At 37.6% G+C, this 24,593-nt stretch overlaps 4 protein-coding genes across 11 annotated transcripts in view; 2 read left to right on the forward strand and 2 right to left on the reverse strand.

The window, feature by feature from the left end:
• Positions 1-1,558: 1,558 nt before the first annotated feature.
• On the reverse strand, positions 1,559-9,376 carry Syp (synaptotagmin binding cytoplasmic RNA interacting protein). 4 transcript variants are annotated; one of them, XM_090156040.1, is made up of 11 exons: positions 9,125-9,376; positions 8,048-8,241; positions 7,758-7,984; positions 7,590-7,697; positions 7,076-7,252; positions 5,749-5,884; positions 5,236-5,441; positions 4,870-5,165; positions 4,283-4,401; positions 3,757-3,905; positions 1,559-2,997 (listed from the first exon to the last, which is right to left on the reverse strand). In XM_090156040.1, the coding sequence occupies exons 2-11, from the start codon at positions 8,220-8,222 to the stop codon at positions 2,614-2,616; spliced, it is 1,977 nt and encodes a 658-aa protein (XP_090012166.1). In that variant the 5' UTR covers positions 8,223-8,241; positions 9,125-9,376; the 3' UTR covers positions 1,559-2,613. The 4 variants fall into 4 exon arrangements, with proteins under 4 accessions (XP_090012166.1, XP_090012165.1, XP_090012167.1 ...); XM_090156039.1 differs by lacking the exon at positions 5,749-5,884 and adding an exon at positions 6,213-6,348; XM_090156041.1 differs by lacking the exons at positions 5,749-5,884; positions 9,125-9,376 and adding exons at positions 6,213-6,348; positions 8,891-9,106.
• Positions 9,377-9,421: 45 nt separating this feature from the next.
• Positions 9,422-11,686, forward strand: LOC149932273 (dnaJ homolog subfamily C member 8). 2 transcript variants are annotated; one of them, XM_090156045.1, is made up of 10 exons: positions 9,422-9,709; positions 9,876-10,039; positions 10,108-10,209; positions 10,266-10,322; positions 10,386-10,452; positions 10,513-10,607; positions 10,970-11,041; positions 11,100-11,191; positions 11,258-11,333; positions 11,401-11,686. In XM_090156045.1, the coding sequence occupies exons 2-10, from the start codon at positions 9,962-9,964 to the stop codon at positions 11,527-11,529; spliced, it is 768 nt and encodes a 255-aa protein (XP_090012171.1). In that variant the 5' UTR covers positions 9,422-9,709; positions 9,876-9,961; the 3' UTR covers positions 11,530-11,686. The 2 variants fall into 2 exon arrangements, with proteins under 2 accessions (XP_090012171.1, XP_090012170.1); XM_090156044.1 differs by having other exon boundaries at positions 9,422-10,039.
• On the reverse strand, positions 11,608-13,974 carry TfIIEalpha (transcription factor IIEalpha). The gene is made up of 5 exons (XM_090156043.1): positions 13,577-13,974; positions 13,164-13,519; positions 12,832-13,057; positions 12,475-12,778; positions 11,608-11,872 (listed from the first exon to the last, which is right to left on the reverse strand). The coding sequence occupies exons 1-5, from the start codon at positions 13,862-13,864 to the stop codon at positions 11,688-11,690; spliced, it is 1,359 nt and encodes a 452-aa protein (XP_090012169.1). The 5' UTR covers positions 13,865-13,974; the 3' UTR covers positions 11,608-11,687.
• Positions 13,975-15,331: 1,357 nt separating this feature from the next.
• The window catches only part of LOC149932275 (uncharacterized), a 38,054-nt gene continuing 28,792 nt past the window's right edge, over positions 15,332-24,593 (forward strand). For 2 of the 4 annotated variants that reach the window (XM_090156091.1, XM_090156092.1), the window contains exons 1-4: positions 15,332-15,623; positions 19,868-20,096; positions 21,328-21,522; positions 24,159-24,251. In XM_090156091.1, coding sequence (XP_090012217.1) covers positions 19,964-20,096; positions 21,328-21,522; positions 24,159-24,251 — 421 coding nt within the window. In that variant the 5' untranslated portion in view covers positions 15,332-15,623; positions 19,868-19,963. The remainder of the gene's footprint in view (positions 15,624-19,867; positions 20,097-21,327; positions 21,523-24,158; positions 24,252-24,593) is intronic. The other 2 variants (XM_090156094.1, XM_090156093.1) reach the window with 2 other exon arrangements.

Genomic DNA, 24,593 nt, shown 5'->3' on the forward strand with positions numbered 1-24,593 from the left:
AGGGAGGGGGTCGAGCTGAATCTCACACAATCTCACGTGGAGGAGAGGGGGGTTTCGGCAAATATCACGTAATTTTTTCCGCAAGAAACAGAGTAAAATTGCGATAAAACTGGGTTAAATTAAAACATGTTTCTCCACTAAAATATGGCTGCAGAGCACCGGCGTGCGGTCCACAGAGCACCACCTGCACCAGCGCGCAAAGTGCGACCAAGGACATATAGGATCCTTGGTTGAAGGAGCAGCTGATTTTACTGAAAATCACAAGGACACGTCGGTTCCAGTAGTCACTCTTGAGACCACACATGAGTCCCCGTGGACTGAATTAGAATTAATATTCTTTTACGAATTTTAGTAGTTCCTTAATACTTAAAATTTAAGTATTTTATTGTTCGATTTTCTCACTGTGATTCTAGACTACGATCTATCTAGAATACTAGTCTTAAATATAAATAACTAGCTTTAATACCCGGCTTCGCCCGGGGTCTAAGTTTTAATGAAATAGATATGATTTGTACGTAAGAAAGGTAAAAGCTGTAGCGAAAACGTAACACGCGTAGCAAAACGTCCTGAACTACTTAAAAATCCCAACTAAACCTCCCCTTCTACGAAGTCCCTTTCTTTCACACTACGAATTTCACACTAATTAACCCGTTAAAAACGTTTATAGGTCGGAACGGGCACAAAATAATATTTAATTAATTGATTAATAACCATGTCATGTATTTGGAACTAGAACTAGGCGCGTTTAGTTGGAAATCGGGCCCTGAACATTGAGTTAAAATTTCAAAGCTCTAGAGCTAACCGTTCTCGAGTTTTTAGGAACAGGACATAAAAACTTGCTGAGGTTAACGGTAATAGTTAGTGTAGGGAGCTGTTGGCTCGCGTGGCATGACCCTCCTACGCATTGTAACCCGGCCACCTGTTACTTGATCACGCACAAGCAACATTGCTTATGTGGTCGAAGGTGGTGCCTTGGGTATTAGCTCTATTTAAAAAAAAATAAATAAATAAATAAAAGGACAAACTTTAAGACTTATAGTTTTCCGAATTTTTTAAATAAATCCAACGCAATCAAACACAGATTAACGTATTAACAATAAAAATAGGCATTTTGAAAAATCTCACTTGATATTAGGGGGTGGGAGGAAGGGGATCGAGCCAAATCTCACGACATCTCACCAAAGGGGGGGGGGTCGAAAAATCGCCTCACGTAATTAATGAACGCTCCTATTTCAATATCGATTTAACTTTGGCATTTCGTTGACCTTTCAACGATAAATGAACTTTTTTTACCGGCTTTGATCCGTATAGATTCCCTATTGGTATATAGGTTCTTTTACCTGAGGTAAATGAGCATTACTTTGCCAAAAGAACTGATGGGCATTGCGACAAAGCTATTTCTGTTTTACATGGTATTTCGCTAGAGATTGAATTGTTTTGTTTGATAAATAAATTTTAAATATCTGGTATTAAAATATTTAGCAGTCGAGATATTATAAAGTGCTATAATTAACACACTATCTCTGATAGCCATTTGAATTGAATTGATAGAAAAACATTGTAAAACAATTCATTTATTCAACCAAATGACAGGTTACACCTTGGATCACAGGTAAGTTACAATTGATGTCACCGAGAGTTAGGAGACGTTGCGGGGAACCAGCCAAAACCAATTTTCAGGAAGCGCATTGCAACTTCCAAACATTCACCGTTCAAAATCACATTGATGTTAATGTTAAAAACACCGCGTTTTTCTTTTGCCAAATTAGACTAGACAGCAACCTAAAACTAACATATTAAAAAATAAACATCAGTTTGCGTGCTTTCAAAAACCAAAACATTGGGTAATCAAGCATTCCTCAAACGAGAAACAAATCCCAAATATTATTTAAAGTATAATTGACGAAATTACAAATACCAGCCAAAAACAAAACTTTGTGTATATATATATTTATATAATATATAACTGGCAAAACAGTCTTAAAATAATGTCAAAATGACGTAGCATGGCTTTTAAAGCACTATGAGTAATAACATTTACAATTGCTTTGAAAAAAATAGTGCGTTAAAACAAACTTTTTGGAAGAATTCCCATTTTTTTTTATAATAACACTAATTCAAACTTTTTTTATGCAAATAATTAATTATCAGTGTAAATACAATAACTTTTAAGCCATATTTCATATTTCTCAGGATTAAAAATAATGGTGACCAGTAAAATTTTTTAGTTTATACAGCAACAAATGAAAACCAAATCTGTCAACTAGCTATATATATAAACCTAGCAAACAGCCAGTTAAATATAGAAGGAATATTGCTCCCTAAGAGAGAATGTAACAGTTAAAGAAATCTTTTTTTAAATATATACTAAAAACACTTTGAATTTTTAATTTTTTTTTACTAAAACGCTTTACACAACTAAAACACAGGGAAATGTCAATAACTTTGAAATTTCCCCCTCTTTATATCAACACTCGCTTCTTCACTCTTTCCTTTACCAATTCATATTGTCCACAATTTGGGGCAAGTGAAACAGGCACCAATACGCTTTTTTGCGGGTTTTTCTTTGTTTTTAAAAAAATATTAGACACAAAATTAACTAAACTGGAAGGATCAACCCCATTGCGGCCCATACGAGTCCTGGTACCATTGCGCGTCACTGCTGCCCGATGGACCACAGTAGGTATTGTAACCACTGGCCATGTCAAGAGGTTGCTGAGGAATTGGCTGGCTCCCCCATGTACTGTTTTGAAAACGGCGTTTAGAGTCCCCTTGATTCTGGTGACCTCCGTCGAACTTGCGTTTACCGGCTAGATTTCCCCGTTGGGCGCCCCCACGATTGCTGATTGGCGCCGGACCAGTTCCCCCCACTACTCCACGTATTGTTCCCCCACGATTGCCGCGGCCGCGAGTGAGGGGGGGAGGTACTGGCCCCCTGCCACGGGTAGGCTGGCCAACGCCTCTGCCACGGGACATTGTACCACGTCCACCACGACCCTTTAAAAACAATCAGAGTTAAGTCATCTGTCTCTTCCAGTTGGCCTAGATTCAAAAAGACTACCATAGACTAAGTAACTACTCCTGCAGAGGAATTTGCAAAGAAAAATAAGCGAAAGGAATTAAAGATAGCAAGCCTTATTCTTTAACATTACTGAGGAAAATAGTCCTAATACATTATGGTTTTCCTTTTTAGTTTGGAAATATTAAACTTTTTTTTAAACAAAATGTAGCATTGGCATGCAAACTACAAACTGCCAATTTTTCAATTATTTCGTTCCCAAAGCTTTTGGTAATTCAAACCATTGACCAAATGGCCTATAAATTGCCATACTACTTGTATTTTAAACCCAATAATGTTAAAAGGTAGATGAGGAATTAATGGGAGTACATGAAAAAATGAACATTCATTTATGTGGAATTCTTGGTGGTAGCATTAGGGTAGAATATTCCAATTTAAGTTTAAAAATATTAGTATCTTTCAATCCATCTAGATGAATATCCATTTTTTAGATAAAATTTTGCCCTTAAGCCACAAATTATCATATCCGAGCTTAAATAACAGCCAATAATAAAAAGCAAAGCAAATATATAACAAGTTTTCCTAATTTTTTTCCCGGCGGCCATTTTTTCCCTTATAACTCTCACACTTTAAAGTATAGAGGGGAATCGTCGGATATGATAACATGTGTTTCATATATTTTGAGCAGAGAGAGTTTTTTTCCGAAAAATTTTAAAGCCACGGATAATTTAACCCACCCTCTCTGTTCCTCCTCGAGAACGAGCTCTTGATGCTGCTCCATAGTTGTAGTCATAATAGTCATCGTAACGGCCATAAAAATCATCATAGTAGGGGTCTGCGTAACCTCCCCGATAGTCCCCGTACCCGTAGTAGTCGAAGTCATAATCTGATAACAGAGCAAAGTCGTAAGCATTTGCTCTTGGTTTAAAATTTTCCTAACAAATTTTAATTTTTTTATGCATATATCCAACCAAATGCACTAAAATTCTCTTTTTTGTATACAAATTTGGCTTTAAAATAAACGAAATTTTTCAAATTAATACTGTGTTAAAAAAGAATGGTCATAGAGCTCCAACTTTGGTAGAAGAGAGGAAAAATGGTCTTAAGAACGATAGAAACTTACATGCCGGGAAAAAAACAGAAAATTGTTATATGCGGAAAAATAAGGAAACTAAATCCTATCTTCAATAACGCGGAAAGAAAATACAACTATGTACCAAAAAGTTGAACAAGCGCTTCTTAAAAAACTCCCAACGACCTTACCATAATTTCTCATAGGTGGAGGTGGCATCCTTCCACCACCTCGATTACTAGTTCCAGGCACACCACTGCCTCCACCGCCTCCGCTGGTGCCACGAGGGGGGGGTGGCATTCCCATCATCCTTTAAAAATAAAATTATCATTCATCATAAGCAACCAATGCTAAAGAAAGCCCAACTAAAATAGTTTTGTCCCATTTTATATTCATTCCCCCACCGCTATCAACTTTTTACATTCAATCAAGGAGAGGAAAATTTTCCTACCGGGTTACCACAATTTGAACACAGAAAAAAATGTCAGTAGCTGTTATTTTTCATAATTTTTCCAAGTAAATTACTTTTTAGTAATTAAGGGTAATAAACTTTGAATGTCAGTAAAACAAGTAAAGAAAAACAGCATAAAAAAAATTCCTTAGCTTTTGTAGCATTGTTAGTTTCTAGCTAAGCATAAGACACAAGTCTCATACAAAATAATCTAGAAAACTAGTTTTACTATACACAGTATGAAACGCCAAATTAACTATGCATCAGCTAATTAGGAGCTGGACTGTGACATCTATTAAAATATAAGTAAAATAAAGGGAGTCTTACATGGCTCTTTGCTGCATCATTTGCATCATTCTTCTTTCTCTGTTTCTTAGTACTTCTTCCTTTTTCTTTTTGTCAGAAGGTGGCTTGGCTAAGGAGATTTGCATGATGGCACCGCACAACTCTCGACAGTTTAGTTCTTCAAGGGCTTGCACCGCATTGTCACGATCTTCGAAGTGGATAAATGCATAGTCTTTAATCTTTTTAACACGTTCCACTTTTCCATAGGCCTCAAACGTTTCTTTAAGCTTTTCTTCAGTCACTTCAGCTGCCAGATTTCTGGCATAGAGTACTTTGACCTGGAAAATCAGAAAAAATTAGAACCAAGAAGCCATTTTATCGTTTCAGAGTAGGCATAAAGAAACTGACCTTAGACATCGTTTCATCATCAGGTTCTTCCTGAGGATCAGCCCAATCAACAATGATATCGCAGCCCCAAACTTTGATCCTGCCTGTACTTAGGCGTCTTTTGGCTAATGAGGCAACTTTGTGCGAATCATATTCGAGAAAACAAAACCCTCTATTCTTTTTCTTATCATCAGGAGAGCTATAAATTATGACATCAGTCAAGCCCGCTAAAGTAGAGTGGGAAAGAAATGCAAAAGAAAATTATTTTCAAAAATTCACACTACTTAAAAAATGAGGCCTCCACCTAGGAAACACGACCAATTACCCAAGGATAAGTAAATATATAGGTAAAATGTTTCACCAACTAAGAGGAAACACGGGTCCAGTGTTTAAAATCGGGGAATAGGTTCAATAGCAATTTTGTCACCAATTTTGACTTACGGGGAACGGCGTCAATACGCTTTTAGTACTTGAATCTCCCAAGGTCCACAGGCATCGACAAACAAGGTTAGCCAATCAACAATTTAAACTTACGTGCGTGTTTGGTAAATTCCTCATATAACTCGTCTTTCCCTCGGTTCTTTGGAATATTTCCCACAAATAACCGATGGTTGTTAATAGAAATCGTCACACCAATGAATTTTCCTTTTCTAATTTCGTAATTATCCAGCTGGAAATACATATAGTACTGCAATTTGCCAATCGAAAAACCCTTCAGCGAATTTCAGGGGACGAGGATCTGAGGAGCTTTTTTCCAAAAACAGGAGACCCCTTCCAAAGGAATTGATATAATTTTGATACATTTGGTAACTATGGCTTTGATTTCCTGGTTGCGCAATAACGGGGTCAGAAACTCATAGTAGAGTAACTACTACATTCCTTTGATGAGGTCGTCTCCCTAGTTTATGAGGCCACACCTGGTGAGTATTTATACTAGCGCAGCTAACTTGGCTAACGCTCGCACGTTTCTTTCAGCATCGCGAAACCCCGTGTCATACCTGTTAATTTACCGTATTCTTCAAAGATCTCCTCTTTGCTCTTGCTCTTTGGTATGTTACCCACAAAAAGTCGTAGGTTTGGAACAGAAATATTGACTTTCAGGTTCTTTCCCTGTCTGACCTCATAATTATCCAGCTGAAAGTAAAAAATACCAAAACAAGCTTGCCAAAAAAGAAATTTCTACTCTTACAAGTGAAAAAAAGTTGAGACTTGAAAAAAAAAAAGGGGGGAAAAGAAATAAAGCAGGAGACCTCAATTAAAAATTGAAAAATAGCGTTTAAAAAAATAAAGAGGAAGTGGTGTTTATAAGCGCAAAAATTTAAGATTGAACAGAGTTAAGACCTAAAGTAGCGAGAATCTTTCTGAAGAAATAGGCGACTCGGAATTTTGCTCAAGTCGAGTGAGGGAGCAAAAGAGGAGACCCACAGATGTAATTGCAGGCTGTAACATCATATTGACCTTATAACATCAAATATTTACAATCACAAACAAAAAAATTTATAAACAAAAACGATGAGAACTTTTCATAAATACACAACAATTAATCACCAAATTAAACACAGCCACATACACTTTTTATCAATATAAACAAATTTACCTAATCTAACTATTAAAGCAAAAATAAGCATGTTTTTCTGTAATTTCAGTTGTTTAGGCTAATACCTCACATAAAATCTATGCACTAAAACAAGTTCCACAAAGTATGGCCTCTTAGTGAACAACATATTTCTGAAGCTTACAAAGTCCCAAATATACCGAATTGAAGATGGGATTTTTGTTAAAGCCTCAGAAAAAAAAGGTAATAATAACCCAGCTACTTACAGATCCATCCATTACGAGAGTAAATGAACAAAAATCTAACCTGTTTAACAGCATTGTGAGCCCCATCTTTGTTACAAAAGGTAATAAATGCATAGCCTCTATTTTGACCAGTCAATGGATCCATCATTAAACGGAGATCCCAGATTTTGCCACAATTTTCAAACAAAGGTATAAGCTCATCTTCAAATAAGTCTTTCGGGATCTTCCCAACAAATACCTGTTGATTAAAAAACAACGGGTGAGTTACTAAGATACAAATTTAAAAGAAAATAATTTGTATATTTTATGAACTGTTCTAAAAATCCGGTATTTTTTCCAGTTTTAAATTGTCATCGCGTCTTTTAATAGTCAGCCTAATTTTAATTTAACCGGACCGCTTCCAAATAAAAGCTTTTCATTATTATTAAAATGTTGCAAAGGATCGTATTACAACTATAATAAAACAGAGTAATATAGCGCCTTTGACATTTCTTTCCGCAGCATAGGGAACGCCAGCTATTCCATGGTGATGGTATAGCTGGAGCTTGACTGCGCAAGAATGCAAGAGATCTAACCTCGCAACCAGATGAAGGTTGGTTTCCTTGCCAATTGGGTGGAGGTCCTCCATATTTTCTTTGCCCTGTGGTTACATCTAATGTATAGCCCGTACGGTCTAAAATAGCCTGCCAAAACCATAATGTACATCATTAAAAGCTCATATTTTCAGGTTTATTCTATATTACTTTGATTTTCTCCTCATCAGGTCCCTTGGCAGTTTGAGACGTGGCACTAGGAAGTTTACTTTTCTGCCTATATGTCTTCATAACACCACATAGATATGCACTTTTGTTCGACACATGCTCGAGACTGCTTTCAAGGAACTGCTTCAACACAGCAAGAGCACCATCTGCTGGAAATTCTTTAAGGGCATCTAAAGCTCGTTCGTCTAAATCAGCGTATAAAAGCTTTCCTAGAACAAAAATTCATTTAAAGTTATGAGACTTTTTCAAACAAGGCTCTGAGAGAAAAATACCTGTTTGGAATATTTCATCTAACTGACTGGCTACTTTATCATTAAGACCATATTCTATCAACTTATCATAATCTTCAGAATGGGAAACTTCAGTCTGGTCCATTGGCTCAACGTCTTCTTTTTTCTCTTCAGTCATTTCTTGATCATTATGTATCTCACCATTACCGGTGGCCATTATAAATATAAAATTTTATCTGCAAACCGCAAAGTACAAATTAAGTCCAAATCCAATCAAATTTACAGGAGTGTTGAAAAAAATTGTATCATAATCTAAATTAGTAAGAATATGACATAGCTTTTTTTCATTTTAATATATGCAGTTAGAAACGCCAGTTAAACTATTGAATGAGAATATCTGGAGCTGGTCTGCAACCTTAATACATGCTGACGGATAATTTACATTTTCTAAAAAGACATTTCTTAATAAGAATTTTGCTAGGCCCTAATAACTTTCAATTTTCAACCCATTTTAGTTATAAATTGCAAAGGAAAAGAGAGTTTCAAGAGACCATGTGCTTTCTCAATGTGAAGGCTTAAAAAAAGAAATAGTTCCATTCAAAAAACAATTTATCCACGATCTGATTACTATTATGATCCATGATCAAACATTGCATTACGATAAAAAATAGCAAGCAAAAAGAACTAAAGAAGAAACAATTTTTCAAGCTAATAACCATTGCTCAAATTAAGCTGAGCTTTATATTTATCTACCCATGATGCTAGGATATTTTTAACTAAAAAGCTCCATTTACTATTCCTACTCTACCATTTCAAAGATAAATTAATAAAAACGTATAATATTTTGAAAAGAAGAAAATATTAACTATAAGGGTAAGAAGTTACCTTGAAACTTAAGGCTTGAAGACTTTGGAAACCTTAAAAATGTGGGCCAAGGCTTAAAAACTAGAATTTATCATTTCTGCGCTTCCACGAGCCCACGAGGTGAAAAGGCTTAATACTTAGGCCTAGCCATGTTGAAATTTACGTTTAAAATTTCTAACATCGAAAAATATTTCTAGCTAAAACTTTCTAGTATTTTCAACGATAAAACTTTAAAATTTCACAAAACAAATTTACCTATAAAACGATGTATTTTTGAAAACTTCAGCCAATTCAAATAAACGTTAACAGTTAAGTATCAAAAAAGCAGATACAAATGTCGTTACTTTCGAAGGTACGCGTAGAAGAGGCGGGCTAAGGGCGCAAGGAGGATAAATGCCTGGTGGACTGTGCAAAGAAGAACGCTTCCCCCCCAAAAAAGGGGTGATTCGTCTCACAAGACAGGAAAAACACCGAAAAACGAAAGAGTTAAGCCGCGACGCGGAAGCGCGGGTGAAACTGTTTCCCGTTACAACGGGGGTAAAAATTTCCGTTAACCCTTTTTCGAATGAAAGGGGATGAAAAAGTCAAAGCACGGGTAGTCTCCTTACATTTCAAAATGAACTGTTTTTCGGGGACTATTTTATAATTATAAAATACCGAATGGCGTTGAATAATTCTTAATAAACTATACTTTTAATAAACCTCGATTAAATTTAAACAAGCTCGAAATATATTTAAGAACTACTTTTTGTTGCGGTTTTTCATAAATTTTTTCCGTTTTTCATAAATTGGGCCATGGAAAAAAGATGGACGCCGCATTTCGGGGGAAAAATTAAAAGAGTGTTTTAAATATTTTTAATTTGACATGAGTTATTTAGCGTACTATCAAATTAGAAAGGATAATATTTTTGTGGTAGTCTCAAATAGAAGACAAGATAAAACAGTATTCAACAGTTAATTAAGTTATGCGTTTCATTTTCTGCCTCTTTATTTAAAAATTACCTAGGCTTAGTGAATGTGCAGCCGGCGTAATATTTAAATTACCCAGAGCTTGGTAATTTTTTAAACCAGAGTTTTGTAAATCGTAAACAAATGGCTGGAAGTAGTGGTTATGCCAGCCTCCAGTTAGAAGCTCCACCGGAGTTACTATTTCAAGATTTTTACGCAGAGGTATTTTTCAAAATGTTTTAAACGAGGTTTTAACTAGGATTGCAAATATTTCATCAAGGATTTTTCAGGTTAAAGATATTGAAAAGAGAGACTCTGTACTTACTCCTAAGCAGCAAATTGACCGTCTCTTGAGACCAGGGTCTACATATTTTAATTTAAATCCATTTGAGGTGATTGACTGTGTAAAAAATGTATTGACACTTGTAAACCAAATTTTGTAATTTAGGTATTACATGTTGATCCAGAAGCTAAAATGGAGGATATAAAAAAACAATATAGAAGGGTACAAATGCAAGCTTCTGTTTACCCATCAAACTAAAACTTATTAAATGTGCTTTTGTTTCAGCTATCCTTTTTGGTTCACCCTGATAAAAATCCTGATAATAGAGAACGAGCTCAACAAGCATTTGATAGTATAATATAACATTAATGGTTTTACAACAATGGTAGATTTAATAATGCCTCTCTTATAGTTATCAATAAGTCTTATAAAATATTGGAAGATGAGGCCCTTAGAGCCAAAGCTCTCGATGTGATAGAAGAGGCAAAGGGAAGAACTACTCAAATGGTAAACAATGCAGAGCATTTAACTAAATGAAAGCTTAAAGAATATGATTTGGCCCAGCTCAGAGGACTAGTTAAGAATGTGGCAGCATTGAACAAAAATCTACTGTTGTAGGCTTATTTTTGTTAGCGAAACCCGATTCTGTCAAATTTTTCACAGATATCTGTCTGAGCAATGTGAGAAGGAGTTTGTTTTGCTTCCTCCAACCATGTAAGTAAAGAACCGAATACATAGCTACATTTTCCGCTAAAGATGAACTCAAGCTTCAATAAGCCCGTGTAGCTTACAAATCTAGCTTGCCAATATTGGAATTTAAATCGAGTATCATTACGCGATCATAGATACATTTTGATTTTCATTCTCAGATAGAAGAAAAGAAAAGGAAACTTAAAAAGGCTGGTAAAGATACCAGAGTGGAAGAAGATGACCCAGAGAAAGTAGATTAGTGAAGATTGACCGTTGATTACCTTATTTATTAAAACATTGTTTTAACAGTACAGGCATGCAGTCTATGTGTTAACCATGAAATTATTCGCTGATATGGAAAGAAAGAAGAGGCAAATGGAAGGAAGAGAATTGGATGAAAGGTGCTACCTCAATCAATCTTATCTAGAAATATGTTGAGTTTTATTTAATTACGATTAATATTAAAGGAAACGTAAACGAGAGAAAGAAATTGAAGAAGAAGAAATGAAAAAAGTTGAACAAGAGTGGAACAAAAATTACGAAGTACAAACAAGTTTTACACAATCTTAACCAATAAGATTGGAGTACAAAATAAATTTCCATTAATCAGGAAAGCAGAGAGAACAGAGTTCATAGTTGGAAGGAATTTCAAACTGGTGGTAAAAAGAGTAAAAAAATAAAGAAAGAATTCAGGCCCCCAAAACATAAAGCGGAAATTCGAGAGAGTAAACCAACATAACTTGGTATACATCTGCGTATACCTGAAAATAATTTTTAACCAAATGTTTTTGTTCTCACTCCAATTGAAGAGTAAAAGAAATTTTTTTATTAAAAAATAGATTTTTTTTTGTAGAGAACAAAAAAGACCAAAATAAATCTCATTTAAATTTTTCTCACCTATTCGTACATATTGGCATACATTTCTTGACTAAGTTTAATGTAAGCATCTTTCTCAGTTTGTGTCATTTTCTCTATGTGTTCAGATGTAACTGCCTGCAGTGGCACCCGTTCATCACCAATAATTACATAAAGCATATTATCATCATCATCACTTTCTTCTTCCATTTCCTCAACATTTTCATCTGATTTTGAACAAAATTAAATCTTAACCATAGTGTAATTCTAATTTCCTCTTATTAGAATTTGTGGGATATTTGAGGACTTCCAATAGTGTTCTCTACTATGTTTTTACACACAAGTACATCTTTAAATTTTTTAGGGATGCATGGCAGATATATTAATATTGGCCGATACCGATATTAGATAATTATTTTCCGGAAAAACTTTTATTTTATTTGATTTGATTGGGCACCATGTACACGAGACTTCAGAAGCTAGATCATAACTTTTTATTAGACAGGGCATTAAGAGTATAAACAAATAAAAAAAAACAACGATGTTCGATTTGTTATGTGTATCAAGTAAAATAAAAAGTATTCAGAAAATGTTTTTTCATAAAAAATTTGAATAAAATGGTATGACAGTGCACTGAACAGTCTTTTAGGATGATTTTATCATAGACACTACTGTTATAATTGATAACTTCGTTAATATCAGCCGATATTATGGGTCACTAATAGCCAAAAAATCGGTTGTACCCATATCGGTGCATCCCTAAAATTTTTGTGCAAATGTATGTGCTCCAATCTCCCAAATATACTCAAATATCTATATCTAAATTTACCTGGCTCTTCGTTTAATTTTGTCAGGATATTACTGTTGATGTTGATATTGATATCAACACCGGAAGCCCCAGGAATGACCAGTTCAGTGGTAGAACTCTCCTTGTTTTCATGAGCTAAAAGAACTTCCATGATATCAATTTGTCGATTAGCTTGGAATTTGGAAATGGCAGGCGTTGACAAAGGAGTAGAATTGGAAGTCTGTTGCATAAGATGAGAATGTATGTTATGGGGCTGAGCGGCTGACTGGGCAGCTTTAATGAGAGGGTCGATTGAATCAGATCGGCCAGTAAAATCTGAATAAGACTAAAATATACATAATAAAAATCAAGAGCAACACCTTTCATATATTGTTTTACCTGTTCACTGCTGTTTACGGTGCTTTCTGTCATCCAAACTGGTCTTTCTTTTCGTTCAATGGTTGCTTGATCTTGAGCATTGGCTGAATCAGATAAATTAATAGTTATGGCTTGCTCATTGCCAATATTAAAACCACGATTCCTTGTAGCATTTCCACTCCATTGTGCATTGTCCATTGCATTTTTGTTAGCATTATTTTTGTTTTTGTCATGAACATCAGCATCCCTTTAAAACAGAGATAATTAAAACTTTTGCAAAACTCATTTTATGTTTCCGCAAGGTGACTGTTGTCAAGGTGTTTAAACTAACAACAAAACTATTAAAATGCCACCTTTTGAGTTGAGACACATCTGTTGGCTCTGGTTCTAGGATCTCGGGAGCTAATCTAATATCTTCAACTTCACGAAGAAGTATATACAAAGGTTCAATTTGTTCATTGAATTTGGCTAGTAAAAGTCTAGAATCAGTTCGAGGTAAAGCGCTTGTATCTTCTTCTACAATAGAAGAACAATAACTACACTTAAATTCGCCTGTAGTCATATCAAAAAGTTGTCCAGCTTCTAAATCTGTGAAAGTTTTTTCACAAGCTTCGCACTTAAACGAAGCTCTGCTAGTAAGATCTCTTTCTTCCATTTCAATTTTACGCCGCATGTGATCAAGTTTGTACTTCACAACATTAACAAAAACCTGAAAAAGTATTGTATTAAAAATAATTAAATGTTGTGAGAGTTTTTTTAAATTTACTTTATAGTTTATATAGTAGTAGTTTTGCCTGGTGGCTTTGCCATCAAGTCCAGTTTCCATTCTTAGTCTAACTTTAACAAATCGATCATTTTTTAGTTGCGCGATTACAGCACGAAGCTGTTTTCTCTCAAACTGTAACAACTCCACTAAATCGTCTTCTTTCATACAGGGATTACGAATAAGCATGTCTATCAATATAACATGCTCAATGGAATAAAAACCCCGCATGACCATTCTAACGAGTCTTTTCAGGGAACTTGGAACTTCAGTAACTACAGGTTCTTCCATTGTACATATAATAAATTAACATTAATTTCGAAAATTAATAATAAATAAGTTACGCGAGATTGTAATTTAAAGATAATTTAAATATGGAAAAGGAAAATAAATTCGTTTTTCAAGTCCCGACGGTTAACATAACACATCGAACTTCCATTTTGAAAATTGAAAGTTTACGGACTATTCGAACTTTCGAAGGTAGATGGCGCCAGAGTCTCCATCTGCGACTCAAAATCCAAATGAGAATGTTCGAGGACAATCCCCATTCCCAATTCTTTTTATAGTTTAATATTTAAAATTAAATTGAAATTTACAAATGAAGATTAGCAAAGCAAGTGTTCAGGAAAATGTGAAATTATGAGGTTTCTTTAGTTCGATTGAAGCCCAAGTGCTTCAGGAAAGCACTTACTACCTACCTTGAACTGCAGGCCTGATTCCAGGCTTTAGTCTCGACGTGATGGGTCTTCGACCTTTTGTTGGGCTACTTAGAAACAAAGAAACAAAGAACTAATCGACAGGTCTAAGTACTTAGCAAGGGCCTTCCGGAACTGAGCACGGCTGGGAATGTACTTTAGGTACTCCGGAAGGAAATTCCAGTCCTTTACGGAGTAGGGGAGAAAGACACGCGAGTCTAAAATGTTTGGTCACTAGCCGCTCTTTCCTAATAGGGTCCTGAACACCCCAGATCAGTCTTTTTTTTTCTTCAATACAAGTCTTTCGGTGATCTGGGCAGCCATGCCATCCTAAGAAAAATGCCTTTGATGACTTAAATACACGTATCGTTCCATATCTTATATAGTCACTAAAAACTCGCCTCCTGACTCGATCACTGATTCTTCCAGAGTACCTTAAATGAAATGATTTTTAATGAAGTATGTTTCAATGTTATTATTTCATTTATGTATTCGAAGTTGAATAGCTTTATGCCAAGGAACCCTTGCGTTCCGGGGGTTTTTAGCGAGCAAAAATGGATCTTAAGAAAAATTCAACCGTTCAGTATCAGCACCTCAGCAGTATAGAGCATTTAGTTAAGTAAGTCGAACAAGAAAACGGAGATAACGTAATTTAAGGAGTGCTGTCCAGTAGGAAACTAAATTAAGTCTAGTGGCTCTCGAGTGAAGTGACGGAGAAAAGGAAAATCCGGGGGTGGCCCATAAACAATTTTACCCCGGAAAACGTTCGAGTCCTTTTTATATTCCACAGGTAGGGCCGAGAAATGACGAAAACGATAGCGGAGAGCTTAATATAATGGAAGAAGCTCTTATCTGTCACGAACGATGGCGCAAAAAAAACGCAGAGAGGAGGGAACAAAAATTGGACAAGTGGGTTTTCCGGAGATGGGGCGCATTCGAGCCTCAAAATTCGGGGGTAGAAAAATCGATCCGCGGAAACAGCGGTTACCACGGCAACGGAGCATGCTCAACGCCAACTCGTTTTCTATTCGGGAATGTCGGCGAACGAGATGTCCCGAAGAGCGTGGGAGTGTTTATCAGACGTCCAAGACACGAAATCACGCGATTACAGACATCGCAGAGAAGGCTCGCGAAGCGGCCACCCTCAGACTCGAAAATTCGCTCACTACGAGCAGTAAATTGAAGCGCTCCACCGAAGTAAGCCGGCGCGTTTTCCTCCGCAAAGTACGGGTACGAAACACAAACGGCGAAGTCTTCCTAGCTTATCTGGACGCGCGGCCCCATTCGTGACCGCTACTCATTTTCACGGCAAGAACGAAACGGGGGAACAATTACTCTTCGGCGGTGCGTGAGAGGTGAGTACCTTCGACCTTTTCCCGACTCGCCTAAATCTCTCCTTTTCCCGCAAAATGTCAAATGTTACTATTTTCTCGCTATACAATTACAAAAGTATGTTTGTTTTTTAATGCATCAAAGCTCGCAACTACCGACTAATGATTCAATTAAGCAGTACACGAAGTAGTAATCGTATCAATACGGTACAATTACTTTTTTGAAAATTGAAAACAGCGCTATCAGCTACGACCAGCCACAAAAATTATGAAACTTCTAAAATGAATTACTTTCAACACCAAGAAAAGGATTTTCTTTGCAAAGTTTTTGTTCTGGGGGTGAATCTTCCAAATTAATTAAAGAAAATTATAAATTTCTACATGCAACCATACGTGTTCGGGGGCACGTGCCCTTGAGCTCCCTATAACTACGCCACTGTTTCTTCGCATTGTTCAGCTTTGCTATTTAATGATCAAATTGTTTCATTGCGTGTATTGTATAAACAAGGTGATTTCAAATCATTATATTTTGAACGCGATTTAAATATTTAAAGAATTACTCGATTTATCACGCTAATGCGAAGGCTAACCTAAAAGCACGCAGGTGTAAAAAACTTTGTACAGCCTCTAATAATGATAAATCGGTAATCAGTGACGTAATAATTTTAGTACAGTAAACGCTACAGGCTTGTACCCCGACTTCGAGGAATGATCTGCCCTTCGCGCTAGTGTTATTAACATAATCACATTCAGTACGAGTACATATTATACAACTGGACCGACATTCATAAAAATCCCTATACACTCTAGAGAAATCTGAAAATCAAATTGAAAATCCCGAAATCTGGTCGAAAATCAATTCCACAATCTGGAAGTCAGGCTAAAAAAACTGGAAATCGTGCTCTAAAATCTCAATTTTTTTTATATTTTCCGAAATAACTTTTGAGATTCAAAATCCCGTACCCGAAATTGGTACATAATAACCTTTCCTTAACCACGGCCAACTTTGATCTCTCGCGCTACAGCGACCAACCCATTCGTCGAAATTCCTTGAGCAAGGATTTTCCCCCTATAAAATCCAATCTGTGTTATCTTATGGTATTATCGCTTGGGGTGGTACCTACAAATATTTTATCGAACCTTTAGAGGTAATCCAGAGGACTATTATAAAAATTTGTAAAAAAAAAGGGCGATATGAAAATTGACTGAACTTATATAACGACTTTACAGTTAGAAACTCTAAATGTTTTAAACCAATACAATACTCGTTATGTTTCTAATAAGAACTTAATTATCGATAAAACCTCTAAGACTATTGGTCAAAATTATTTAATGTTTTAGATCAGGAAATAGTATGAACACGAACATATTTAAGTACAATATTTCTGAATGGCTTATAGCGTATGGATATGAGCAGCTGTATAATTTCTTAGACTTTTGAGTTATATATGTATTAAAATATTAATGTTTGGATGTTTTTGAAAACGTTTTGATCGCCGTTCCAAAGGCTATATAAATGTAAATCCCCTACCACGCACAAGCTTCTAGCTTATGTGGATTGGGGGAGATGTAGTAACTGAAGTTATCAACTAATGTATTTTCATAAGGCCTCAATAAATTATTATTATTATTATTATTATTTTAAAAAAATGCCTTAACTTACGTAACGGCGGTGACTGAAAAAAATTCCTGTGGGGGCCCGGACCATTATTTTTTTATCCAAAAATGCATCTTAAGGAAGAAAATGTACAGCTCTAAATTTTTATTACTATATACATTTTTTAAATAAATAAATAAATAATAATTAGCTAGTGTTCTTTCTAATATCTCATCCGTCAATGAATACATTGATAACAAAAGTTAAGTCGATATCTTCAGAAAAATCTCTGTGTACATGGCTAGATCATTAAGCCTTTCTTGGCCACATACTTTACGAAGGTATTTTTGGCTTCTAGCGTAACTTAGAAGAAATACGTAAAATTGGGTACACGACGCGGCGATTTTCTGTTTGGACGAATCTATCGAAATCAATTTTACGCTTATTTCACGTTAATGCTACTCGCATCTGCAATATCAAAATAAATTCTGTACAAAAACTGAATTCGGGACCGAAATAAAAGCAGTGAGATTAGAAATTTTTCCCTGATTGCAATTTTTCTCAATTTCCCCCATTTGTTTTCCCTGTGGGGACTCAAGCCCCTGAGCCCCCACGGGATCGCCGCCACTGAACTAACGTCGCGAATAAATGGGACTTAATACGAGAAATCCTACAATGAAATCGAAAGAAGCTAAGCGGGCTTTTAGGGCTAAAGAAAGAGGCCGATCCCGTAGAGGAGGAAAGAAAACGCGATTTCTTCACGCCGGCATATAGCGAGCTCCGGTTCATATCGGAGAGTAGATGAAAGGAACCTCGCGTAGGAGGGGCTACGGCTTTCGGGAGATCCCGCCGTCATCTCCGCGGGAAGGACTCTCGAGGGGCACCCGCGAAAAAATGGTCGATAAAATGCTAATGTTAAGCACTCATCCATCAGACCTCGTCGGCGGCTCCGAGATTGAGCGAAGTTACTCTCCCAAGTTTGCATACACACGCGCTAAAGCCGAGCTAAAGCGGCGAGATCTTTCCCGCGTCCATTTATCATCGAAACTCCCTCTCGCAACCCGACTGTAACCGACGAGATATGAAAAAAGAACGGAAGAAGATAGTAGCCGTAGACTTTATATACTCGGGAAACATAAACTTGGCGTGTATTTCGCACCGCCGCGTTTAACCTCTCGAGTCCGAGCGACAGACCTTCGGGGCAGTCTAGCACTTCTTTCGTCATATTCTATTCTTTCGCTCGCTCTCAGGCGCTACTTACGCGGAAGGCGGCCGACACTTTCTCGACAGACTTGTTGATGATATCGAAGTAGTGACTGAGAGAGAGAGAGAGCCGCCATATATATCTCTCATCATTTTTTCACCCCTGAATCAAATAGTGTACCCCTGAAACTACCCGCTAGTTTTCTCTTTCTCCGCCGTTGTATTCTTATTTCTTCTCAAATCGGTTTTCGATAAGGCGGAATATTTTTGCGCTTTCTCTTTCTCTCTCTATACATTTCTTCTCCATCTTCTCGAATTTATCGAGCGTAACTTTATTCTTCTCGGGGGAAAAGTTCCCGCTTCTATTCGGGAACTGTGTTTTACTCCCTTTATACGGAAAAGAGACGAGAAAATAATAAAGGTTGTCTGCCGTCGTTGCCCAAACAGCGGAGAGCCGTAATTGGTTTCTATTTCCATTCAGAGTGGATCAGGCTATTCAGTTACGTTATCTATTATATATATCACCGTAATTATTAAATAGAAATAACGCGAATACTTTATATAGTATAGACTCGAAGACTGATCGAAATTCTGAACAAATTAACCGTATTATCAAAGATTTCGTTATATCCGCTATACACGAAAATTTGCGTTTATGATTTTGAAAGAAATTACCAACAAATCATGTTGTTATTTTTAATATTTAAAAAAAAAAGGTTTATTTTCGCTTGTTCCGGGATTTCGTAGTATAGGGTAAGAAGAGTAATGCTATGACGTCATTTTACTCCGATTCTGTGGTGGCGAATAGTTTGAGTCGGAGTAAAAAAATGGCTGCCTGTGGCCTTTTCAGCATATAAATCCTGGCTAACAGACGACAAAATCCGATTTACTCTCTTTACACCTCCTTTTCAGAAGGTGTAAAAACAGTAACCCTAATACTCCGGAACAAGCGAATAGTTTATGGGGCGGTGTAATTCTCATCCCCGGAACAGGCGAATAAAAAGTTTTAGGGTAAAAAGAGTTCACTTTTAGTCCGAGAACAGGCGAAAAGAAACCACCTAATAATAATAATAATAATAATAATAATAATCAGCTAGGCTAATACCCAAGACACCACCTCAGGCCTAAGTCATCGAGTGACTTTTAAATCCATTAATTCAGGTGGCCGGGTTACAATGCGTAGTAGGGCGGTGGAAAACCCTTAATTCGTGCAACGCGAGCCAACACTTACGATTTTAGTTTTTATAACCCTCTATATGAAATTTAGGAGCCGATATGGGAAAAGGTAGACGACGCTAACTTACAGGGCCACCAATCGCCATTAAAATTATACTTTTTACGGGTCCTAAGTAGTGAAATAAAATGTAGTAGAGATCATTTAAGGATAGCTGAAAATCCAGACACTTCCCACACGCCGCGTCGCTCAGTTCTAAAAAGGGTTTTAATCTCATTAACTTTCTTCTCGCAGGAAAAAAGTAGAAGTGAAAAATTGCCGAGAAGATATAATAAAGCGGTTCAAAGGAGGCGTGCGGGTACCATAGTTAAGACCGGTCAGGTCGTCAAAATGAACTGGGCCAGGACGACGACCAAATCTTGGAAGCGATGTTTGGCGCTGCTATTTCTGGCCATCCTGCTCGTTACCGGATCCGAGGCCAAAGATTCGTCTTCGCCGAAGGGGAAGGAATCCCCCGTCAAAGGTAAGAACCGCGTACTCCGCCCCCCGTAATAATTGCGATTCCGCTCTAGCGGCACCCAATTACAATCCCATCTCGGCGCTATCCCTCCGCGACCCTTTTTTCCAGCGGCAAAAAAGGGGGGAGGGAACAACGTTAAAGAGATCAAGCGAGTGTTCGAGAATCGAAACACTTTAAATGTCTCTCTCATTCCTAAAGTAACTTCTCTTAAATTGCTTTTCATCCCGGACATTGCTAAAAGCTTTTAACTTAGACCCCAATTCGGCTAACTTACCCTTCGTTAAGAGTTGAGAAAATGGTAGGCGTCGCCAACTGATTAAGGTAGAAAATGGCGCTGCTCAGTAACCGCATAATCGGAGCTAATTGGATTTATTCTATATAGTCCGAGTTATAGGGACTCGACAATCCGCCGCTGATCCCGCGATCGTCTAAAACGCGTGGCTGTATTATCTGGAGTGGAGAGGGGATATAGCTTAGAAATCGTAGTGGTAGCCAGGTGCGACCGTGCGGGTAAAGAATGAGACCCCATTTAACTCATTTAATTAACGTATAGCAAATAACGCTTATACGTAAAAAGAGTTTTTAACCCAGTCCCGAAGAATTCCCAATAATGAATTCCCTCTTAATTGAATGGGATTACCCATAAGTCATTATCTCGCGTACCTTTCAAAAATAGCCGCCGAAGACAAAAGGGGATTTCGTTTAAGCTTTTCAATATTTCATCGAAAGGTGTGTTCGGCGTCAAAAACAGACACGCCAGCTCAACTTTCGCTTATCGCCGGCCCTCCTTGGATACTTATCAATTCTAACTTTCAACGCCGACCAGAATCGTTAATAATTCGAATCGCCGAACTTACGCTAGCCCCGAATCCTTTCCCCCTGGTGGAATTTTATACAATTATTATCCCATCTTCGAAATGAAATTCACGGTCGGAATGAGAACTAGTCGTTTCCAATTTAAATTTCCCATTTAGAACGGCATTAATCATATCCAGCTGCCATAAAACGTCTCCTTCTCCCACGAGTGTAGACGCGCCCCCGAATCAATTCACGCGATTGTAATGACTTTTAAAAGTTCATTACCGGTAACGACGGCAATGAATGTTTTAATAACAACGCGGAAATTGAGTTTCGAAGCAACGTTCCGTATAAACGGGAAACACTGACGCTCGCGAAACTCACGTTTTTCAACTTTCCTACTAATCTATTCGAATCAATTATTTCGTCAATCCAGACAAAAAGTCAGCGGAGGACATCATGTTCGGTAATCAGCAAAACAAACCGGCTGGAATGGTGGATGACCTATTGACCATCCCCGATAGGGACTCTACCAAAAGCGACAACGGGGATAAGACTCAAGCTCCGGCGACTGAAAACCATCTCAGCGGCTCTCACGGTCAAAACAAAACGGTCAAGACGAATGAGTTAGGTAAGGGAAATCATCCTAAAGGTTTTATTTTCGCGTAAGTATATGAGCTTAAAAGTTAAAACAAAGTTAAAAAAACGTACACATTTCTGTGCAGGGTGTTTTCAAAAGGTTATGCAAAAATTTGAAGGAGTTGTAGGGGGAGAGTTGAGAAGTATGCCTGTTTTTCCCCTATTTTCCTACGATGAGTTAAAAGAGCGCCAGAGAGCTTCAAAGTGTGGTCTACTAGCCCCTGGAAGTAGGCTGCAACAAGCGTAAAACCAAGCAGCAGGGACTTTAAATACTGTTTAAGTTTACTTTTTTACGCTGGTAACCTCGATTTGTTTTCAAAGTCCTTTTTCACCTATCACACGAACCCAAACCTTAATGTTCGCATTTCCCTGCTGCTTGGTTTTGCGCTTGTTGCAGCCTACTTCCAGGGGCTAGTAGGCCACACTTTGAAGCTCTCTGGCGCTCTTTTAACTCATCGTAGGAAAATGGGAACAAAACAGGCATACTTCTCAACGCACCCCCTACAACTCCTTCAAATTTTGCATAACCTTTTCAAACACCCTGTATATGAAAAGTAGAAACTAAATGTTTTCAAAGGCTTACGATATGAGAGCTATACCAAAAGTAAAAGTGGAAAAAACCAAAAATCGAAACGTCGACGTCTGTGTCTGTGACAGGTCGTCGAAAGAAACACCGCCTGCTACAGCGGCCGTTTAGTAGCGGACAGTTTCTCTCTTTTAAGTTCGCGGACCCTCTAACCAGTAACTTGTCACAGATGGGCCAATCTCAATTGGACCATTTCGAGAGTTTTATAGGGCAGTTTCGCCGTATTGATTAGAGAGGTTAAGCGACACTGGGACCAGTAGCGGTTTAAACTGTCTCAATTCGGAATGCTTTAACGGCGCTGTTAAGTTAGCTTGACGAAACTCGTACGATGCGTCATAGAGGCCTAGACATTCCCGTTGGTAACGTGGCGGTCGTGGCCCGAGTAACTTCTCAATTAATCGTAGGCTCAACTAGGGGCTCTTAGTTTTTTAGAAGCGGACGACGCGAAATCGCCTTCTAGAGTGGAAGCTATAGCCCGTCAGTTTCAGGCGGGATAGCGACAGACGGAACGACAAATTATTTCATTCTCTTTTTGGTTTCGACGCGGTTTCCGCAGAGACGTAACAAATACGTCGATTTTTTGCTCTTCAAAATAAGTGTCTTTTAAAGGGCGTTCTCGGCCACGGACACATTTTTTTCCCTCCGCAAATAAGATCAATGGAAAAGGGGAGGCTTTTTTCGCAGGGACACCCATTAATCTCAGTTTTCCAAGAACACCAGAGAGAACAAGGTCCTCTCTCTCTCTCTTCATTGTCCTTTTTCTTTGGAGGCAGTGGGAGAACCGGGACGGTTTTGATAGGAGAGAATAAATCAAGATTTAAATTAGATTGGTAAAAATTACTTCTGGAGCTCCCGTGAGTTTCCCCTATACGCTGGTTGTAAACTATAGGTGGGGAGTTACTTTACTTATAAGGCCTATTATTAGAGAACCGAAGACGCCGGTAATTGAGCCCATTTTTATCCGCATCCGCAAAGAGCCATCGCGGCTCTACTTTACCGCGCCTGAAAAAACGTCTTTCCTCTTCTGGAATGTTTCTCTGTTATAGGACGGGAAAGGAATCTTTTTTAAAGTTTGGACTTTTCTATAAAGTGATCGTAGTTTTTAGGGGTCAAATAAAGGTGATTAAATAATGGCCATTTATATCCCCGAATCGAGAATGGGCGTTTTGGAGGCCTGTCCTTCACATCCGCACCCGTGAGTAACGTCCAGACTGTATACTGGTTAGCAGAATGATAATAACATACGTAAATTAAGGAAAAAGGATAAGGGAAATTAAATCGAAAATTCGCGAAATTTGGAATGCCTATGCTGCTTTATCGCGTATGCTAATATCACTCTGACGGCTTTGGCCCCGCCTACGAGAGAAAAAATCCCCTCTGAACGCGCTCCCCTCTCACGTTGTTGTTTGTTAAAGTGTTGGTTGCACGAAATTTTAGCTATGGCTAATTAATGATTCATTAGAAAGAGCAAACATTTTATAGCAAGTACAGAAAAGCGATCTTTGAATTACTATCAAAAGAAGTCAAAATGGTGGAAATCGAGTTTTTCGGCGAATTTCCAGACTTTTGAAATTCTTGTCGGCACCCATGACGTCAGAAAATGCGAAGCGCATCATTGGCTAATTGTCTGTAATACATTTCTTTACATCTGGGATTGAAGCAGGTTGATTTAACACCCAGGAAAAAGTCCTGCGCAGTAATAATTGAAATAGGCATACACAAGTCTACGTAGTAGAAAAATAAAAACGTCGTGTCGAGCGCGCCGCGTAGCGCGCGCTTAAAAAAAATATTTTTTATAATAATAAGCCTAATAGGCCAAAACTATTCGCTCGCTTTGGGACGAAAAGAGTACACCTTTTACCCCAAACTACCAACTTCTTCCATACTATAACAGCCAAACTGTATTTTGAAGTTGCTCGCTATTTCCTAAAAAATTACTCCAAAACTAGCGAATAGTTTTCGCCTCATATGATTAAAAATCTCTGGTTTGAAAACTTCTACAAGTAAACTGAATCCCTCCACTTCAGTTCCTTCTGTTTTAGGAATAAAACTACAGCTTCGATTTGCCCCAAATTGCTCGTGCTACGGAGGAGAGAAATTCGCGGAAAATTTCAGGATTTCGGGGAGCGAAAAAGGTCAGTTTCGGACTCAAAATTAGTACACTTAAACTTGGAAATTTGTTTCGACAATGACATTTTTAGAAAGAGGACGTCCAGGGCTTCAAAACAAGTCCGCATTCATTCGTTTTTATTGCTATCGATTTTTCGTGCAACCAACACTTTAAGTTAACATAGTGACGTCAAAAAAACCGTCATCCACATCGAGACGAAAATCTGCCGCGATAAGTATTCCAAGTAGAGCTATGAATTCCTGAGCGAAGCTATTAAAAATTGCCAATATCTGACAAAGTTGATTAAATTTAAAAAATAAATACAATAAAGTTAGCCTCCAACCTCTTTGGTATTTTATTTTAAGCC

This window comes from Leiobunum rupestre, chromosome 8 (genome assembly GCF_980474605.1).
Source record: "Leiobunum rupestre chromosome 8, qqLeiRupe1.1.hap1, whole genome shotgun sequence".
In the NCBI taxonomy this organism is placed as follows: Eukaryota; Metazoa; Arthropoda; class Arachnida; order Opiliones; family Sclerosomatidae; genus Leiobunum; species Leiobunum rupestre.

What these genes read in the sequence shown, in the direction of transcription:
- LOC149932273 (XM_090156044.1), top strand. Translation starts at nt 9,962, where the DNA reads ATGGCTGGAAGTAGTGGTTATGCCAGCCTCCAGTTAGAAGCTCCACCG. An exon ending in TTAATTTAAATCCATTTGAG is followed by an intron (nt 10,210 to 10,265) that starts GTGATTGACTGT and finishes TTTGTAATTTAG; the next exon opens with GTATTACATGTTGATCCAGA. An exon ending in AGGGAAGAACTACTCAAATG is followed by an intron (nt 10,608 to 10,969) that starts GTAAACAATGCA and finishes TTTCATTCTCAG; the next exon opens with ATAGAAGAAAAGAAAAGGAA.
- Syp (XM_090156040.1), bottom strand. Translation starts at nt 8,222, where the DNA reads ATGGCCACCGGTAATGGTGAGATACATAATGATCAAGAAATGACTGAA. An exon ending in GGAATTTACCAAACACGCAC is followed by an intron (nt 5,442 to 5,748) that starts GTAAGTTTAAAT and finishes ACTCTACTTTAG; the next exon opens with CGGGCTTGACTGATGTCATA. An exon ending in ATGATGCAGCAAAGAGCCAT is followed by an intron (nt 4,402 to 4,869) that starts GTAAGACTCCCT and finishes TTATTTTTAAAG; the next exon opens with GATGATGGGAATGCCACCCC.
- TfIIEalpha (XM_090156043.1), bottom strand. Translation starts at nt 13,864, where the DNA reads ATGGAAGAACCTGTAGTTACTGAAGTTCCAAGTTCCCTGAAAAGACTC. An exon ending in CCGTAAACAGCAGTGAACAG is followed by an intron (nt 12,779 to 12,831) that starts GTAAAACAATAT and finishes TGTATATTTTAG; the next exon opens with TCTTATTCAGATTTTACTGG. An exon ending in AAAATTAAACGAAGAGCCAG is followed by an intron (nt 11,873 to 12,474) that starts GTAAATTTAGAT and finishes GTTCAAAATCAG; the next exon opens with ATGAAAATGTTGAGGAAATG.